At 45.4% G+C, this 20248-nt stretch overlaps 2 protein-coding genes across 9 annotated transcripts in view; both read right to left on the reverse strand.

The window, feature by feature from the left end:
• Positions 1–14857, reverse strand: part of Phf12 (PHD finger protein 12) — a 44351-nt gene extending 29494 nt beyond the window's left edge. The window contains exons 1-2 of one of the 5 annotated variants that reach the window (XM_046446841.1): positions 14217–14853; positions 13389–13570 (exon numbers count right to left, since the gene is read on the reverse strand). In XM_046446841.1, the coding sequence (XP_046302797.1) occupies positions 13389–13570; positions 14217–14282 (248 nt within the window). In that variant the 5' untranslated portion in view covers positions 14283–14853. Of the gene's footprint in view, positions 1–10207; positions 12334–13388; positions 13571–14216 lie in introns of those variants that run through there. The other 4 variants (XM_046446843.2, XM_046446844.2, XM_046446842.2 and 1 more) reach the window with 4 other exon arrangements.
• A 3509-nt stretch (positions 14858–18366) lies between these two features.
• The window catches only part of Sez6 (seizure related 6 homolog), a 45845-nt gene continuing 43963 nt past the window's right edge, over positions 18367–20248 (reverse strand). Inside the window, exons 14-17 of one of the 4 annotated variants that reach the window (XM_046447005.2) lie at positions 20090–20128; positions 19725–19842; positions 19538–19640; positions 18367–19359 (exon numbers count right to left, since the gene is read on the reverse strand). In XM_046447005.2, the coding sequence (XP_046302961.1) occupies positions 19330–19359; positions 19538–19640; positions 19725–19842; positions 20090–20128 (290 nt within the window). In that variant the 3' untranslated portion in view covers positions 18367–19329. Of the gene's footprint in view, positions 19376–19537; positions 19641–19724; positions 19843–20089; positions 20129–20248 lie in introns of all 4 variants that reach the window. The other 3 variants (XM_058580041.1, XM_058580043.1, XM_058580042.1) reach the window with 3 other exon arrangements.

Below are 20248 nucleotides of genomic sequence, written 5' to 3' on the forward strand. Positions count from 1 at the left end.
CCTTTTAAAAAATTATGGTGGTGCACACCTGAAATCCCAGGTTCTTGGGAGGCTGAGGCAGGAAGATTGCAAATTTGAGACCAGCCTGGGTAGTTTAGCAAGAGCAAGAGCCTGTCTCAAAACAAAATAAAATTTGAAGAAAAGGGAAAAGCACTGGGGGTACATAGTTCAGTGGTAGCATGCCCCTGGTTTCAAAAAAAGAAAAAGAAAGGAAAAAAAACTCCACAGGACTTTCTTTCTGTGAACTAAAAAAATGTTCTAATAAAAGCTTAAGACATATTAGGTATAGTTTAATTAAATTTTTTTTCTCTTTTGTACTGGGAATTGAACACAGGGATGTTTAATCACCAAGCCACATCCCCAGCCCTTTTTATTTTTTACTTTGAGACAGGGTCTTCTTCAGTTGTGTAGGGCTCACTAAGTTGCTTAAGCTGGCTTTGAACTTGTGCTCCTCCTGCTTTAGCTTCCCAAATCACTGGAATTACAGGGGTGTGCTATTGTGCCCAACATTTTTTCCACATTTTAAATTGGTCCATTATGGTTGTACATTTGGTGAGATTTTTTATTACTTATTTGTTCATGCACACAACATAATAATATAATTTGGCCAATGTAATTCTCTAGCACTTCTCTCTTCCTCCCCTTCTTCCACTCCCTGATGATTAAAAAAAAATTTTAATTTAAATTAGAAGCCATAGCAATGTAGCAAATTTAACGATTTATGCTTTGAAGAAACAGAAGGAACATAATTTAATGAAATTCAAATGTCAGTAGAAACAGCAAGCGTTCTCTGGACACTTGGGTAGGTCTCAGCTTTTATCTTCAAGTATGGTCTACCTTTCAAAGGCAAAGAAGATGGCCTTACTGAAGGATGTCGGAGAGATGAAAGCAGAAAGTTCATGGGGTGCCTAAATCTTAATCTGTTACCCTCCTTTATTCTAGCTACTGACTCAAATACAGCTAATACCACAAAGTACATAAAAAATACAAGGACTGCTAGTTTTTCATGCAAAGCCTCAGTGGCAATGTTAACAAGGAAACCAATGAAGTGCCAGGCCACTACAAATGCCCCATTGAGAAACCTAGCTAGTTGCGTCACTTCCACAGGCATACAATTCTTTCAAACTAGCTGACTGTGCCCCCAAGTTTTATTGCCTTGTATTTTGAACTGACTTGAAATATCCTCTCAGCAAAGAGCACCTGAAGAAGAGTGCTAAAAGTTAGTTCAGGGAAAAGAGGGAGGGTAGAGCACCAGCAACCATACTGGATGTTTTCCTCCGCTACCTTTTCCACAAGCTGGGCCCAGTGCCACAGGGCCTGCTGTATCGGTGGCCTGGCTTGGCTACTCTTGTAATGCTGACTTCTCTGAAAAAAAGTTGGGCTGCATGCAAACATTTTTTAAATGGGGCTTCATTCCATCATTTCATGATAAATGCTGGAACCTAATGGTTTTGGAAAAGGGTCAACATTTTGACCTCAACAGTCATTTCCTCCCCCACCCCCGCCGCCCCGTGCCCCAGCATAGTATTAGGGATTGAATTTAGGAGTGCTCTACTACTGGGCTATCCCCAGACCCTTTTAAAAATTTTTTTGAGACAGGGTCTTGCTAAATTGCTCAGGCTGGTCTTGAACTTGCACACCTCTTGCTTCAGGCTCCCCAACAGCAGGGACTACAGGAGTGCATCAGGGTAAATAATCATTTTCTAATACTACTACCAGGGAATGTTCCATTGAAAGGAAGAATTGACAACTGCAACTGTGTATTCCATACAAGACTCAGAGCTATGGAAAACTGCTTACTGTTCAGTTGATAGTGATGTATCAAGAAAAAGGAAATAGCCAGGACATTTTTTTTTTGTAAACACACCTCAAGAATCTGAGCCAACAGGGCTTGGTGGTACACGCCTATAATCGGCTGGGAGGCTGAGGCAGGAGGATTGCAAGTTCAAAGCCAGCCTCAGCAATGGTGAGACACTAAGAAACTCAGTGAGACCCTGTCTCTAAATAAAATACAAAATAGGGCTGGGGATATGGCTCAGTGTAGAGAGCCCCTGAGTTCAATCCCTGGTACCCCCCCCCCCCAAAAAAAAAAAAAAAAAAGGAATCTGAGTCAGTTTACAGTGATTGGACTTAAAATTTTATAAAGGCTTGGAAAACTAAGAACACTAAAAATGTCCATACTTAAAAATGCAACTAAGGGGCTGGGGGTATAGTTTAGTGATAGAATGTTTGTCTAGTGTGCATAATGCCCTGTGCTCAAGCCTTAGCACTGAATATAAAAAAAAAAAAGGAAGAAAAAAGAAAGCCAATAAAAATAAATAAATAAATAACTCAGCTAAATCCAGAGAACAAGTTTTTATTTAAGACACAGTTGCTTTTTCCTAAAGAGGGATTTCTGCTTAATTTACTTCCAATGACAGGGTCATAAAAAAGGTAAGGAAAGAGAATAATATTACTTGGTTCACAAAGCACAGGACTTGCTCCCTCCCTCCTTTTACCATTACCCTCTCCCTCCCATCCCCCAATTTTTCTCAAACCCCAGCCCCCCAAACACACAGGACTGAAGTAATCTCCTGGGCTTGCTATCACAAACCATGCTGTCATGGTTTGTCACAGCTAAGTGCTGACCTGAGCTTCCATAGCCTTTCACTTATACCCCCAGTGACCTATTTAGCAGTTTAATATACTTCTCAGAGATAGACAACCATGATTTTTCCCTTTGATCCACTTTTCTCTAGGATGACCCTTAAGCAAAGAATGATCATCCTAAAGGTCTACATAGGTGTACACAAATGTTAATGATTGAGGGAAGCCCTTTAAGAAATGCAGGAGGCATACAAGCTTTGGACATGAGTCATTTGCTGTTAAACTGCAGACTCTTCTTAACATACAGCTTACTTCAACACCAACAAACCACAGCCTACAAAGATGTCGGATATCACAAAATTAGGTGTTTCCTTTAGTATGACAGTTTGCTAAGTCAGAATGGCTATGGCAGGCAAAACCATGACAACCACAAAAGAGGGATAAAGCAAACAATGTTTATCAAAAAGTCAAAATTAGTGACAAAATTCTCTCTATACTTAAGCTGATGCTCTTTCAGGTTAGGGACAGTGGTGCATACCTATAATCTCAGCTATTCATGAGGCTGAGGCAGAAGGATTGCATTTCAAGGTCAGTCTCCACAACTTCAGCAAGATCCTGCCTTAGGCTGGGGTTATAGCAGGGCTAAAGCACCCTTGGGTTCAATCCCCAGCACCAAGAAAAAAGATGATGCTCTTTCAAAAAATGGCAAGCAATGGGGGGGCTGGGGTTGTGGCTCAGTGGTAGAGTGCCTGACTAGCACGTGTAAGGCACTGGGTTTAATTCTCAGCACCACATACAAATAAATAATAATAATTTTTAAAAAGATCCATCGACAACTAAAAAAATTTTTTAAAAAATGGCAAGCAAGATCAAGGGAAGTTAAACATAGTCAATCTATTCAGATACATTTTGATGAAATTAATGGAGTATAATTTTCAGTGTTATCCAACCAACAATTGATGATTTTCAATTGAAAAAGTTCACCATATAGTTTATCACTAATCTTTCCAAAGCTTTGTTAAAACTGATAATCAGGGGGCTGGGATTGTGGCTCAGCGGTAGAGTACCTGCGTAGTACGGGCGGGACCCGGGTTCGGGTTCAATCCTCAGCACCACATAAAAATAAAGGCATTGTGTTGTGTTCATCTAAACCTAAAAAAAATAAATATTAAAAAAAAAAAAAACAAAAAACAAACCCGATAATCAGCAGAACTCTAGCTGATGGTTCACTGAATGTGGGAATTTTAAAGCTTCTAGCTCATCACAGAAGCCGAAGGGGTGGTAGAAAGAAAAGAGTAGATCTGTGTTGCCTAATTTCATAATGCAGAGACTTATTTAGATTCACTCAAAGTTCTGTGCAATGCATTAGCTTCTCTGCACATATATAGACAAGAGAAAAATAACATTCAATATCTCTCAACTGGGCCTGTAATACCAACTACTCAAGAGACTGAGGCAGGAGAATAACAAGATCAAAGCCAGTCTGGATAACCTGAGCAAGACCCTGTCTCAAAAAATTGAAAACACAGGGTTGGGGATGTAGATCAGTGGTAGAACACTTACCTAGCATTCATGAGGTCTTGTGTTTAATTCACAGTACTGAAAAACAAACAAAACCCCCAAACTATCCCTCCCTGGGTCATGTTGAATAAAAACCTGCAAGTGTACTTGTGTTGCCACAAACAGGGTTCCACTTGGAACTCAAGATTGCTAGTAATTCTGAGGTTCCTTCACCTCTGCCTGGCATGGAGCTAAAATTATGTCTTTATGCTGTGGTTAAAAGTCAAACCTCAAGAAGAGTCCTCTATTGCTCTCTCAAGCTTATTTCAAAAAGAGTTTCATGCAGAGCCCAGATCAGTGGGAAAGATGACACTAGGTTCTGGCATGGAGTGTCTCCCAATCCTGCTCTTACTCTTAAGTGTTTTTTGTTCTGTCAAAATTGGGAAAATTTCCTGGGAGATATCCTGTATAACTTATCAGGAAATAGGAGAAGGGCAAAAATTAAACAACAAAGTGATTAACATATAGGAAAGCAAATGTAATTGGGGGAAACAATGATCACCTTGTGTGTGTGTATTAAATGAAGACATCACCCCCTTGGAATAACCCAGATATCGTTTCCATCCCCTAATCAATGTTTTTCTTTGCATGTCTCTCATTTGTAATACTACTTGGTATTATACAGCAGTGAGAAGAGGGAAAGGGCTTTTAAGCAGTTTTAGTGAGCATCTGTTCAGAGCAATGATAGTAAAAGGGAAAGACAAATGGCTCTGAATGAACAAATCAAAGTTTCCATTACTGGGCTGGGAATATAGCTCAGTGCTTAGCATGAACTAAACCCTGAGTTCGATCCCCAGCACTACAAAGAGAGAGAAAAAAATGTTTTTCATTACTTAGAAAATTTCACCAGCTGGGTGTGGTGGCAAATGCCTGTAATCCCAGGAGGCTGAGGCAGGAGGACTGCCAAGTTTGAGGCCAGTGTAGGCAGCTTAGTGAGACCCTTTCTCAAAACAAAAAGGTCTGGGTTATAGCTCAGTGATAAAGTGCCCCAGGGTTCAATACTCAGAACCACCAAGAGAAAAAAGAAATGAAAATCTTCACTTATCTACAAGATACATCAGAAATTTGCTTATTGTGAATTCAACAATTGCTCCAGGTAGTGGTCAAGTTCCTTCCAGTCAATGGGTCAAAATCAAATCTTTTCTTTCATTAATAAATTTTGTAGCCTTCAGTTTTGCTTTCTATACAAAATATGCTAAAACCTCATCTTTGTTCTCATTTGCTGAGACCTAGATTTACAAATACCTTAGGCTTGGGCTGAGGTTGTAGCTCAGTGTTAGAGCACTTGCCTAGCACATGTGAGGGTTTGATACTCAGCACCACATAAAAATAAATAAAATAAAGGTATTGTGTCCACCTACAATGAAAGAAAGAAAGGACTTAAAAATAAATAAATAAATACCTTAGGCTTAAAGGATGAGGATTTTGGTATCTGGAAACCTGCAGGCAGGAAAAGGAGTCACCCTCTCATTCTTCTTAACTGCTCTCAAGTCATGGGAAAAGCAATCAGCTAGTGACCTGTGCATGCGTCCTGGGCATAGTGTCAAATCTGCAGTAGCAAAGTGCCTTTCTGAAATTTGGTCTAGGACTTGTACTGAATACAATGTCCTCCTCTTTCAGGAAACTGGCAAGGAGACTGTCCTACTCCTGTCCTGTGTCTCTTGGGAGACTAGCATTATGCAGAGGTGCTCTTATAAGTGTCACTCATTGAATGGCAATGCAGCTGATCATGTTGTACTCCCTAGGGCCTTGAACTTAAAGAAGAAGCCAAGAGGAGGGGGAAACAGACTTTTCCCCCCCTTAATTTTCTGGTGACTTAAAACTCTGACACCTTAAAACGAGAATACATTTCCAGGAGCCTGTGCCACATTAATTTAGCAAGGGGCCATCAGAAGTCCAAAGAGACTCTTCTGTCACGGCAGCCTTGTTAACCACAAACTCAAGGAATTGTATATGTGCTGGGGATTGGTCAAGCAAGTTTAGAGATAGATTTCTTACTCATAATCAAAAGAACACAACATTCAACTTCATCTATTTCTCTATTACTGTCATATGTAGGAGAAAAACTGTACCCATTTTTGTTAAGAAGGAAGACACCTGCATTTCTAGGTAGCAAAAATCCTGTCTGGAGCATTAAAGCAAACTATTACTTTTTATGAGCTATATAAAACCTTCAGGCAAATATTCTCTGTACTCTTGTCTCCCTATTTACTACTATCTAGGCTTACACAAAGACACATAAACAGGTGAGCATGCTGCAGTGTACAAACAACTTTTTGATCTTGTTAACTGGGTTCCAAAGACAGCATATTAATTGCTCTGAAGGTATTTCTACCCCAAGCTGTTACCAATCAAACAAAGGCAATTAAATCTTTCTTCCTGGGCTGGGGATATAGAGTACCTGTCTATCATGGGCAAGATCCTGGATTTGATTCCCCAGCACTGCCAAAACAAAACAAAAAACTTCCTAAAATAAGGCCAAGTATGAGAAGTGCCTAAACAGAAATTTTCTATTGTGGCTGGTGAGTCTGGGTGGGCACCCTGCCCAAAGGCAGGTGTTTTTTGTTTTTTTTTTAAATTATTTCCTCTAGGGTAGCTTTCAGCCTTAGACTTTTTTGCTAGGAAGTTACCCAGAGAAGTTGAAATACCAACATATAAAGCTACACTGTAAGGTTCTCTTTCACTTCAAGATGGTGAACCATCTTGACTAGATTTCACAGAAGAAACTTTTTACATCACTTCATGCCCACTAGGATGGCTTTAATCAAGACATAATAACAAGTGTTATCAAGGATGTGGAGAAACTGGAACCCTCACTCATTGCTAATGGGGAAATAAAATGATGCAGCCATATTGGACAACAACCTGGCAGCTCCTCCCAAAGGCTAAACATAAGAATTACCAAAGGACCCAGTAATTGCATCTATAAGTGCACATCTAAAAAGAAAGGAAAACAAAATATCCACAAAAACTTGCATCCAAATGTTCACAGCACCATTATTCACAACGGCAAAAAGCAGAAACAACTCAACTGTCTACCACCTGATGAACGGATAAACAAAATTAGTACATTCATACAACAGAATATTGTTCAGCCATGAAAACAAGTTGAAGTACTGGTAAATGCAACAGGATGAACGTTGAAAAGGTTTACTGAAGCAGGAAACCTGTAATTCTAGTGACTCAGGAGGCTGAGGCAGGAGGATTAAAAGTTCAGACCAACCTCAGCAACTTAGCAAGACCCTTTCAAAATAAAAAATAAAAAGGGCTAGGGATGTGACTCAGTAATTAAGTGACTCTGGGTTCAATCCTAGGTACCAAAAAAGGAAAAGAAAAGGTTTACTGAGTCCCTTTGAGTAATCTGATATATTACTTGTACTTTCGCTTAGAGGTTAACAAATATCAAAATACGGTGAGTTTCTTCCAACACATAGTAATGACTACTTGAATCTCCTTTCAGTTCAAACTAGACAATTGTACATTCCTGATGCAGCTTTAAAAAAAATATTCCTGGAAGAATACTTGACCAAGAATTTATAACAGACTATTAAGAATCTGACCTCCAGATTCAAACTAAGGCAGTAAACCTTGCACATTCATGTCTATAAAAAACACCTAATTTACAAAGGCCCCAAATTGTCCTAATATATTAGTGGAGCCCATTTATAAAGTACTTTGAGAGCCTTAAGGAGTAGTGGGAAATTGATAAATCATAACTGCGTCCTACCTTTTAAGGAGTATGGCAATTAATTTTGGAATAGGTCTAAAATGAAAAATTCCAACGGTACCATTAAGTATTTTCTTTAATCTACACAGAAACCTTCACCTTTTAGGAGTATTATCTCCTTTTCCATTTTTTTAAAAAAAAATTTTTCAGTTGTTGATGGACCTTTGATTATTTATTAATTTATATGTGGTTCTGTGAATCGAACCCAGTGCCTCACATATGCTAGGCAAGCACCCTACCATTGAGCCACAACTTCAGCCCCTCCTTTTCCATATTTTAATATCTCTGATATTTCCTCTCTCAACCTAAGCCATTTGGGCCACAAACACACCAAATACTTTTTGTTTGTTTGTTTGTTTATTCATTCATTCATTCATTCATTCATTCATTCATTCATTCATTTATTTGGAGTTGGGGGCCTTAATGTGTTGCCCTGGCTGGCCTAGAACTCCTGGGCTCAAGTGATCCTTTTTCTTTTCTTTTCTTTTTAAGTGATCCTTTTTCCTAAGGCTTCAAGCTCTCACCACTGTGCCTTGCTCTGTTTGTTGTTTTTTTTTCCCCCTGCAGTGGTGGGAATTAAACCCAGGACTAGGACTGCATGTTATTCTTACAGAAAATGCAAAAAAAAAAGAAGAAATAAAATAAACATAAAATCAAACTAGCACCTGACATAGTAGTGCACACCTAAAGTCCTAGAGACTTGGGAGACTGAGGCAGGAGGATCACAAGTTCAAAGCCAGCCTTAACTTAGCAAGGTCCTAAGCAACTAAGTGAGATCCTGTCTCAAAATAAAAAATAAAAAGGGTTGGGTTAAACACCTCTGGATTCAATCCCTGGTACCAAATAAATAAAAAAATAAATAAAAACAAAAACCTAAACCAATCAGGTTGTGTATTGTGGAATCATTTAACTACTGATGGGGCAGAGTAAGGGGAGGAGAGGGAATTCAGACATAGTAACCTCTATTCTTCAGCATCAGGTTTCTAAGAATTTACTGTGCTAAAAACAACAGATTCATAAGACAATGTTAAAATAAAAGTATTTTGATTTATTGTTTACCTGATATTAGTCTAATGAGGAGTTAAACAACAAAAATCACAGAAAACCCACTCCTTAAGAAATTCAAACAACAAAGATTTTTATTCTAGAGTCTGTGAGTGAAACCTTTGTTATGACTCACTGAAAATTAAATATGCAAAACTCCAATCTGAGCTTAGTTTTGCCTGTGCAGAGACCTTTTTACTCTCATTCTTCGAAAACCTCATTTTGGATCTTGCTGCCAACACCAGAGAGAGGAAAGCCGGCCAACAATTCCAAATATAACATGCGGAGGCAAATGCTACAGAAATCTGTCTGACGGGAAGGGACCATGTTGAGGTCTGCAGAGGTAGGTGCACTTCTCAATCCAACCGTTTTGGTCCCTGTCTGGAGCAAAATGCCATGAGAAAGCAATGCGAGGAAATCAGCCAATTTCTAGTCAGCCTCATTACTGATGCCTTATGGTATTCACTCTATTAGTGATAACAATTTTTCCGTTTCTCACACAGAAAGATGGGTCAGCAACAACTAAACCACCACCAATTATTACACTATTTAACAGATTTTTAAGGATCAGTCCCTGAAAATCTGAATTTTCAGAAAGCTCAACTTATAGCATGATTATTATGACAAAGATCAGTTTCACCAGGGAACACTTAAAAACATATCTCTTTCCAGTTCTCTAGGGGCAAGCTTAGTAACCCCTATTATCACTCTGAATAATTGATAAACCAGTTAAACTTGGATAAAATGATTACACTATCACTTAAACAAAGACCTCTGCTTCTCAATTTTAATTCTTCAGTGAGGTCATGGTACTACTGAGCACAGAATAATTCATTCCCTAGCCCAGATAATCATTACAGAAAACCCCGAAATATGGCTTCCCATCTAATTGGGAAGAGATGAGGTTTCCTCATAACAACACTGTGGTCCCTGAAAAAAGACAGGGCAATGAAAATAGCTTATTTGACTAGTCATTTCCTTCAGTAATTTATCTTAGAAAAATCCCCATGAGTCAAGAGGATTATAGAGTTCAAAGCCAGCCTCAGCAACTTAGCAAGTCCATGAGTTAAATCCCCAGTACCCCCCCAAAAAACCCAAAAACCAAAAAACAAAAAAACATGGTTATGGCTAATGTCACTAAGACCAGAGGTAGTTTGCCAAGAAATCCCTTCTACAACATTTTTTGGGGGGTGGGGTGGGGATTGAAATCAGGGGCATTCAACCACTGAACCACATCCCCAGCCCTATTTTGTATGTTATTTAGAGACAGGGTCTCACTCAGTTGCTTACCGCCTTGCTTTTTGCTGAGTCTGGCTTTGAACTCTCTCGATCCTCCTGTCTCAGCCTCCTGAGCCACTGGGATTACAGATGGTGCCACTGTGCCAGGCCACTTCTACAACATTTTATTAAATCCTGTTCACTGTGAAGCAGACTGGTAAGAGACACTAGAGACTTCAGAAAGGACTTATATCACAGAACTTTTAAAGGAGAAAGCAGCACTGCAATTGTCACCTACAGCATTTGTCAAATTCCAGCTTCTCTCTTATGCATTCTGTATATGATGGAAATTTTCACTACTTATCTAAATAATCCAGTCTTAGTTCAAAAGGAAAGCAAGAGAAAATATAGTCATGTAGCCTAATCTCATGCCCGTATGGTACAAGTAAGCAATGAATAGGACAAATTAATGAAAACATATTCAGGGATCAAAATTTTTCAGAAATATTAATTGCCTGACCTCACCAGGCTGGTTGAATTGGTTAATGAAGTATTTTACTTTTGTGTGAGTGAGGGTTAGGAGGCAGGAAAGTGGGATAAGTCTTACTTATCAAATGATTCATGCAGGAAATTCCTATTTAAAAAAAGATTTCCTAGGGCTAGGGATATAGCTCAGTTGGTAGAGTGCCTGACTTACATGCACAAGGCCTTGGATTCAATCCCCAGTACCACAAAAGATTTCCTGCCTTTTCACGAATGATTAGAAAGTTATGTGATTTAGATAATAACTCAGCTAAGTCAACAGTACATTTAGTAGTGGCATCTTCAAAAAGAAATTGAAAATGTGAAGCAACCCTATCTCATTTAGTACAATTCTCAAATCTCTGATTACCAGGTCCCATTCACGGTCTCAAAAAAGAAAAAAAAAAGTATTCAATGAAATGCACAGCCTGGACAAATGGGACTCTCACCATCAGTTAGAAGTTCCTCCCTCTCTCTCCTTTCTCTCCTTCCAGCTAAAGCAGAAACTGTTGCTTATTACAATTTGACAAGTTTTAGACCACATCTAATTAATAGATTCAGAGGTTAGGTTTCAGAGTTTAAAAGCCCAATCTCAGACAAAATAACACTTTTTTTATGCTTCAGGTTTCTATTAAATAATTTCAGCATGGTCAAATAAATAAGACTTACACCACTTCATCCCAGGGGTAAAAAATTAGCCCACACTTTAAATCAAGAAGTCTAGCCAGGTGACTACTTGGGAGGTTGAGGCAGGAGGCACCCAAATTTGAGGTCCATGTGGGCAACTTCCAAAGACCCTGTCTCAAAAAACAACAAAAAGCAAAACAACAACAACAACAAAACCCTCCCATGTCTAGAGGATGTAGTTCAGCCCTTGTCTAGCATGTGTGAGGCCCTGGATTCAAATCCCTAGAACTGGGGGAGGAGGGGAGAGGGAAGTCTACAACCCCCAGTCCAAGCACACATATCAAACCTCCACAAAAAATTGTAAGCATTACAATATATTCAGATACAACTCTCTCCTGTGTTCAAGAGCAGCAAAAGAAACTTCAGAGGAATTTTCTCCAAGTGGATTACACTTCAGAGGAAGGAAAAGCTAAAAAAAAATCACAGGTCCTTACAGCTGGTCTTAGTCACTTTATAATAAAAATTTAAAGGCCAGCAGCAAAGCTTCATCCAGGATAATCATTTTTGGCTGTGTAACATTACAAATTAAGATGGGGTGCCCTTCTAGGCAAAAGTATCTTGGGAATGGTAACGGGAGCTTCCCACATAACTTCTGACCACAGACTTAGTATCAGTCATCTGTCTAATAAGTGTTCCAAAACCTGTAATTAATACAAATAAAGGAGGCACTATTTCACAAACCCAGAGAAGGAATGTAAATGCAACAATGGACAGACCTTAAGAGAAATCCCTCCCGACTTGTTAACAGTGAGCTAAAAAGGCAACATCAAAAACAAAACAAAAAAAAAACCCAGGGGTGGTAAAAAAAAATAGCCCTCTCTCCTTCATGCTTTCTCCAGCCTGCCTCCTTTCAGAGGCCTGCCTCAGTCAACTGTTGCTGAACAGAACAAGATACAATCTGGGTTCGCTGGGCGGATGGGGGATTTGTGTAGAGGACAGAGGTGATTTCTGCAGGCAGAAGATGGAGTTTAAACTCTTCTTTGCCGGATTTTCTATGCTGAGCTGCAGAGGAGGATCAAGCAGCGGGCAATCAACCCAGGTCCCTCCCTCTCTCTTCGGTCTCTCCCCTCCCTTCGCGTTCAGAAAGGCGGGCGGGGAAAGGGTGGGGGGAGAGCAAGGCTTTCCAGTTCTCGCTTCTTAAAAATGCCTTTCCGGAGTCACCGCACACAATCCTACCCCGGCAGCAAAGAATTTTGCGGCGAAGGGTTCGCCGATCCGGAGCAGAGAAGTGAAATCGGCGCCCAAGGGCAATTTTAATTGTCTAACCCGGCTCGATTTCCTAAGAGGCGGCAGCGCGGGGAGGGAAAAGGGAGGAGGAAGGCAGCTCTGAGAGGCAACAGGGGGCAAGCCGAGGCAGAGAAAGGGACCAAAGCGGAGAGATCCCAGTCCCAGTCCCCAAGGAGCTTCTGCAGAAAGGACTCCAGGGCTGTCCCCACCTTTCGTCGGAAAACGTTTGCAAATCATATATGCAGCCAAAATGGCGCTGAGAATAAAAATATAATTTAAAGGCAGGTCGCCATATTGTAAACAGAGAGGCAAAGAACAGGAGAACTAGAGACACCCTCCATGATTTCCTCCACAGCCGCAAGCACCGGGTCGCCGAGGTCTGGACCAGGGTGGCTGGACAGCCGAGGACTCCGCGCACCCACCCCGAGGAGATCCCGGCCCCGCAGGAGCCCTGAAGGTGGCGGGCGCGCGAGCAGCCGAGCTGCACTGAGCCGGGAGCTCCTCCCCTTCCTCCCCCGCCACCGCCGGCCGTATTCGGCCCGCTCGGTCTCGACTCCCCAGAGACTTCCAATCTCAGATGAGGCTTGCCTCATTCTTCCCAACACCCACCCCTGGGTCCGGACCCACCGCTGCCGGTTCCTGCAAAACGGCCAGTTCACTGCAGCACACGGGGGGCGGGGAGGCGCTCGCCCCAGCGGCTGCAGAGTCAGCTAGCGGCTACAAGCGCCCGTTATTTCAGCAGGCAGGGGCAGGCCAGGTGAAGGAATGTGTCGAGGAGGGTCAGCCAAGGGGCTCCAAAGGGGTCCCCAGACCTTACCAGCACTGGAGGTGGAAGGCAGCCGGGCAGTGGTCGCAGCACAGGAGATCTCCACCTTCCTTGCAGCTATCGCAGCTGTCGTGGTTGGTGGCCCTGCCGCTTCTTCGGGGCTCCTTCTCCGGCTTCCGACTCCGCTTTTCTGCCTCGTCCGACTTGGGGGGAGCCAGCAGAGCTTGGATTTGCTGCACACACATACAAACAGCGTGTGTGCATACTCGGAGTTCCCGGGCAGTCCGTCGCCCCCCCGGCGCGGCTTCTCCGTCACTCACCCCTCTCCCCCCTTTTGTCCTTCTTCCTCCCATCCAGGCTGCTCCCAGAACCTCTCAGCCCCCGGAACCAGGGGGAGCCCACCCTAACTGCGTTCCTGCCGCACAACAACGAGAAGAGCTTCTTCCAAATGGGGAGGATCAGGGTAGGGGGATGGGGAGAGGGTGCGCGGTTCCCTTCTCGCCACTTCCTTGTATGGACAGTGGGGGACTCCAAAGCCCAGCTCCGGAGAGGCCCGAAGCCCGGTACCCGGACGTGTTGGGGGAAGCACAAAGGGGCCGACAAGAAGGGGGTGGGGAGGCCCGCCGGTGCAACGAGATGGAGTGGGCTGGAACTCGGGAGAGCAAAATCGAGGGCGGCGGGTAGGTGAAACTGCTGCAAACGTCCTCGGAGACTGAGCTCAAGCCCCCAAATTGCAAAGATGGGAGAGAGACTGGGCGAGGAAGAAACCCCCCCTCCCCCGGTGCTCTAGTGCTTTGAGCTTAGGGTCGGCTTTGTGGGGCGGAGGGCGGAGGTTCCCTCCCGACGCTGGGGGAAGGGGATGAGGAGGGCCACTCTTACCTCCATCAGCCCCCCCGACGTATCCAAGTCGTACACGATCGTCTTGGTCTCCATTTTCTCCCACATTCATCCAACTCCCGGGCTGGGCGCTCTCTCCTCCGGCCCCCCCAACCCCGGGGGGAGGGGGGATTTGGGGGAAGGGGGGGCTCCTGACCCCGGTTCCCCTTCTTTTTTCCCAACACGGGTCCCGACTTCCTCGCCCAGGCTCCCCCCCACCCCCCGGCCCCCAGTTCCTGGGACGGCAGCGTCCTCCCCACGGGCCGTGAGGGGGGAGCGGCCCCTCAGTCCCGGCCCAGCGGCTGACTGCACAGTGGGTCCCGGCTCCGGGGGTCAGGCCTCGGCGGGGCCTAGTCCCACAGGCTAAAGCCGGCGCTGGTGACCGCTGGTCCGGCCGGGAAAGCTGGCGGGCGCTGCCATCCCGGGGTTGGGGGGATCGGGGGGGGGGCTGAGAGGTTAGGTGAGGTTGTGGTACGTGAGGTGACTTGGGGGAGGGTATTGGGGGGTGGTCCCCGGGCTCCGCCTCTCGCCGCCGCCGCCGTCTGCGTCCCGGCTGCCGCGCACTTGGCGCAAACTTACCGCGAGCGCCCGCAAAGCCACCCGCGCAGGCGCCCCGGGATCGCGGCTCGCCGCGCGCAACCGCAGTGACAGCCGGCGACCGGGCTCCCGCGCAGCCGCGGTAAGGGGGTACCCCCCAGCGCGCAGCCGCGCTGGCATCCGGCTGGAGCCCCGAAGCCCCGCCCTTCTGCCCTGCGCCAGCGTACTGAGCTAAAAGGGCGGGACCTGATGTCTCGCGCAGGCGCCTGGGAAAGCTCACAGGGGTCATGGCGCAGCCGCACGAACCTGGGGACTCTTCATCCATTGGTGTTTTGTGTGTAGACCGAGAGGACGCTGTTCCCGCGCAGGCGTATTGGGCGTGCTCCCCTCCCGCCTCATAACCACACTGCCGGCTCCCGCGCAGGCGTATTGTCACCTGCAGGCCCTCAAAAGAAAGCTTCTCTTTTCGCCATTTTGGTAATGGGACATGGGCTATCGTGCCCTTGAAGTCCTCAGGCAAGAGCAGGAAGGAGCAAGATGTGGTGATGGATGGAGCTGGTAGGCTGTCGGCGATAGCGGTATTCATTGGGATATTGTACTGGACTATTTGGTTCTGGCGTCAGGTGTGGCTGGACCAGGCCGCCATATTAGTAAAGCGAAAAGAAAAGCCATTGCGACAAAAAACGACGCCTTTGGTGGCGGACTGGGTGGCTGCTATTCCCACATCACTCCCGCTCCCGACAGTTAATTGTAGCCCGACCATCCCTGCCTTGTATGGTGACGGCACTGTGGGGTGTTCCACCTGCCTATTACTACCATCTTTTGATAACTCTCCCTGAGAACTGTTCTTCAAGATGAAGCCAAAAGCCGAGAGTCCGTATAATTGACCACGCCCAGCTGCCTGACTTACAGTGGACTCCAACTCCCAGTTTGCAATGCGCAGAGGGGTCAAAGGGTGAATGGGCGCGCTTTGCACTCTGGGAACAAGAATCGCGATAGTTCTGATGGATTATGGGAGTCGTAGTTCCGTGTGCGTGTGGTGCTCCGTACTGTAGGGTGGATCAGGGAGAGTGGTTTGCCCTCTGGGAAGGGATACTTCTGAGAGCTGCCGAGCTGTGTACTGGGATTTGTAGTCTGAACCCTCTCACCTCGAATTCTGGGCGGAGAGTCATGCTTCTGTCTCGGCGCTGGCCCCTCCCCTTCCCTTGGTATACTACTCCAGACAGTGGATGAAGCAAATGAGGAGGGAGCTGCGTGGTTGTCTCTGACAAAAAGCGTTTAATTATCGTTGTTGACATGTGTATGTGTCCCGCTTTTTTTTTGGGGGGGGAGGAGTGTTTGGGGGATTGAACCCAGGGGCGTTCAACCCCTGAACCACGGTCCCCAGTCCTTTTTATTTTTTATTTTGAGACGGGCTTCACTAATTTGCTGAGGTTTTTTATCCTTTTACCTCAGCCTCCGGAGTCTCTGGGATTATAGGCATGCGCCACCATGTCTGGCTGCTGCCCACTTCTAATGTGAAGGCACACACAAAACATTCTCGAGTTGTAAAACTGAAAAGGGCTTAGAGACCACCTAATTTAATCCATTTCCAGTTGGACGTATGGAGCAGTGATTTGCAGAGCTCACATAAGTGACTTTATGGCAAACCTAAGCATGAAACATTTCTTGATTCACAAACCAGTGTCCACTACGCCATGCTTGCTGTCTCCAAGGAATTATTGCCGCTGCAACAATTGGGACATTAAGGAGGAGGAGTTAGGGTGGGGGTGAGAGTGTGTGCAGTATCAGGTTTCTGGTTTTCTAAACTTTCACTCTGCCTTTTTTTTTAATACATATTTTTTAGTTGTATTTGACACAATACCTTTATTTATGTATTTATATGTGGTGCTGAGGATCGAACCCAGGGCCTCGCACGTGCTAGGTGAGTGCTCTACCACTGAGCCACAACCCCAGCTCCTTCTTTAAAAAAAAAAAATTTTTTTTCAGTTGTAAATGGACCCAATATCATTATTTATTTATTTATTTATTTATTTTTATATGGTGCTGAGGAGCTAGCCCAGTGCCTCACGCATGTGAGGTGAGGCAAGTGTTCTACCATTGAACTACAACCCCAGCCCTAAACTTTCACTCTTCTGATTACTATTTTGGTACCTTAAAAGAGTAAGCTCACGCAGTAGTAAAGAATGTCATGTAAATTGACTACTTTATGCCTTCTGTCAGCCTTAGCAAACAACAGACTTTATTGGGTCAGAGGTGTGATCCTCAGAAAGGGAGCTAGACTGCTTGTATGGAAGAGGCAAAACCTTGTTCTTCCTGTAATTGTACTTTATGTCACAATTCCTTAGAAGTTAACACTTCATGTGCCCTCTTTGGTTTCATTCCCCCTGCTGAGAGCCCAGTTATGCTGCTGTGTCAGCCTGAAGGTATTATGGGAGAGAGAAGTCAGCCATTGGCACATACCCAGTAAGCAGAGCTTTGCTTTGATCATCACTATCAGTTGCAGCTGAGAACAGGAACAGGCCGGGGCCAATGAAGGAAACAAGACTTGACTTTGTTGACAAGTGCCAGGGGAGCTAGACACTCCACACACTTTCCCTCTTGGAAGTTGGAAGATAGGTCAGCCTAGTGGTGACAGGAGTTGGTGCCACCTTGGAGAGCTCCTGCGCTAGTTGTTTAAGAGGAATTGGGGAAGAGCAGGTGGGATACAGATGCCTTTGGAAGCGACCTCTTGTGGCTAATATAGGCATTGCATTCTGCATGAACTGGAACTTATGGTTCCTTCAAAGCTGCTTGTCTAATGCCATGATTTGTGGTCAAGACCTCCCAATTGGAAGACTTCAGAAGCTGAAGGTGCTGGTTGCTGCTATTTTTTATTTCAGGGACTTTTGTCTTCTGGCTTTTGAGTTCCCATATTTCCCTTGCTCTTATTCTGGAGAGCAGCCATGCAGGGCACACCTCTAACAAGCATGGAATGTGCATGCTGGGGACCTACGCCAAGCAGATACTTTCATCTCAGGAAGCTCTGTGGGATATATGGAGGGGGAAGTCAAGTAGATCCCACCTAGCCACTCTTTCCATATCCCCTGGGCTTTTGCCTAACTTAGGTACCAAACCCTTAAACTTCATTGTCCCTGCTCTTGACAATCTGGATGGTTTCTGAGGCTAAGTCAAACTAAGGCTTAATGTCCAGGAGTTCAGTTTCTGATCCCTATTCCAATTTACCAAGGCTTGCTTGCTTGAAAAGAAGGGAAAGGAGAGATGTGTCAGGCTTCCTGGGTCTTGTTGGCAATCCAGTGGCATTGAAAAAGGTTTGGTAGTGTGCCAGCTTACTCTTCTAGATCTAGTAGAGGAAGAAGTGAGGTATTGGAATGAATGAACAGCTGGGTTCCTAGGCTCTCACCCCTGTGGCACCACCCAGTGGAAGCTCTCATTTCACCTGCCATTTGTTGCATTGACCTTTTGGGGACCATGGTGCCTACTCAACTGCATGTAAAATAAAAGCTGAGGGATATTGGTTAGTGGGTTCAGCATACCATATGGTCCTGAGGTTCATGTCCCATTCATCTACCACCCCCCTTCCCTCCAAGAAAGCACCATCCACCTGAACATTGCTTGATTTTTTTTTCCAAAAACACCATTTTAATAAGGAAACAACAGAAATAAAAGATTGTTCTCTGGCTGGAGCTCAGACCCCATATAATACATTATATATACAAAATTGCCTTCAGCCAGCTCCTGGGGCTCTCAGACTCTGTCCCATGCTAAATTCCTGGGTCCTTGGACCTCTGCTCATCTCCAGAATATACCTGCCCACTCCCCTTACGCCATTACACAGTGGCAGGAGGAGCAGCCTGCCAAGGGGCTTGGATGAAGGACTAATAAGAAAGGGGGTATTTGTAATAGGCCAACAAACATCAGGAGAGGGTCCCCCCTCACTTCAGGGTATAGGGCTGCAAGGGAGCAGTCGGGTGTCCTGCTTTGGTGTGGAGTATATGTGCCCATTGGAGCCCACCCTGAACTTGGGTAGAGTCCCTACACCCTTTGGGTCCCTTAGAATTATTGCCTCCACTATTTCAGGGCAGGGGGCTGAATTGTCCATTTCTGAGGCTTTAGCGAAGGGCCAGAGACTGCCCTAAGGGGCTAATGTTGGCACTCCAGGACTACCCAAGGCCACCATTGAGAGTGGTTTTCACTCCTGGTGATGGCCCTGTGAGTAGCAGCCTGGTGTGGTTTCCACCACTGTTGAGTTAGTCCAGGGCTGGGTGGTAGCCATGGGAAAAGAGGTGCTCCTGTTCTGCCTTCCAGGCAGGAGGGCCAGAGTGTGGGGAATGTTTGAGAGAACACTGGCTATTGATGATGACAGGTGTCCCTTGAGTCAGGTACCCCTTGACTTGGGCCTAAGGAAGGGCCCTAAGTGAGCAGTGGTGCCAAGAAAATAGGCCATCATAGGCATTGCACAACTTCTTGAGGGATGGATGGCATCTCTTCCCAAGTGGTATGTACAGGAGCCAGAGCGACAGCAGGAAGCCAGGAGCCATGATGCTGGGCTGCGTGAACCTGCCTGGGCTGCTCCCACCTAGATGGAGACTTCATATTCTCTCGTCTCCTGCAAAGGAAAGAGACTGCTGGGAGTTGGAAACTTGTATAAGGCTTGCTAGGTCATAATCCACCTTCCCAAGGAAAAGGGAAAGAGAGAGGGCTTAGCAGGACCCTCAGGGATATCTATCCAAGGGAGCAGAGAACTGAATTCTGGAGAGGGTGTCAAGGCTAGCCTGGGTACTTACTCCAGTCTCATAGGTTGGATTGTCAAATGCTGACTCCACGGTGATGCGGTTATAGGGGCGAGGACGCGTTCGGGGAAGCTGCAGGGGACTTTTTCCCTGGAGCCTGTAGGGCAGAGAAGCCTGTAAGGCAGGAGTGCAGTGCAGGAGTGAGTCAGGTATGCAGAGCAAGAAGGGAAGGCACACTCACCTGGAGAAGTAGAGGTACACACCTCCCACCAACAGCACCATTGCCACCAGCGGCAAGAAGATGGCAGCAGCGATATGGGCAGCATCCAGGGTGCTAGGGGCAGCAGGTGCTTTGGCAACTGAAAACAGAGGATGGGATTGGACAGAGGTCCCTGTCACCAGGAGCCCACTTCTAATCTCTGCCCAAAGGCAGCCAGATAGCAGTTCCCTTTAGCTCTCTAGGAGTAGGGAAAGAATTTTTCACCCTGTTAGGCCCAGACCTCTCTTTCTTTGCCTTCTACCTGTGGGGAACCCGTGGCCTGGGAGCTGCTGTGACAACCAGGTGCAGGGAGACCACTTCCCTGGCCCTCAAGGGTGAGGACTCACCATCCAGGCTACGGCCGCTGTAGAACCCATCCAGAGAGGCTGGAACAAGAGGGGAGGGCCAAGGGCAGTGGGTGAGCCCAGTGGGCCAAACCACTAATGCAAGGAGCAGAGGTAGTGGGCTGATCACAGGAAGGATTTGTCCAAGGAGAGCCCACTCCA

This window comes from Marmota monax, unplaced genomic scaffold (assembly GCF_021218885.2).
Source record: "Marmota monax isolate L192 unplaced genomic scaffold, Marmota_monax_Labrador192_F-V1.1 WCK01_AAM20220418_F8-fsc00138, whole genome shotgun sequence".
NCBI lineage: Eukaryota > Metazoa > Chordata > Mammalia > Rodentia > Sciuridae > Marmota > Marmota monax.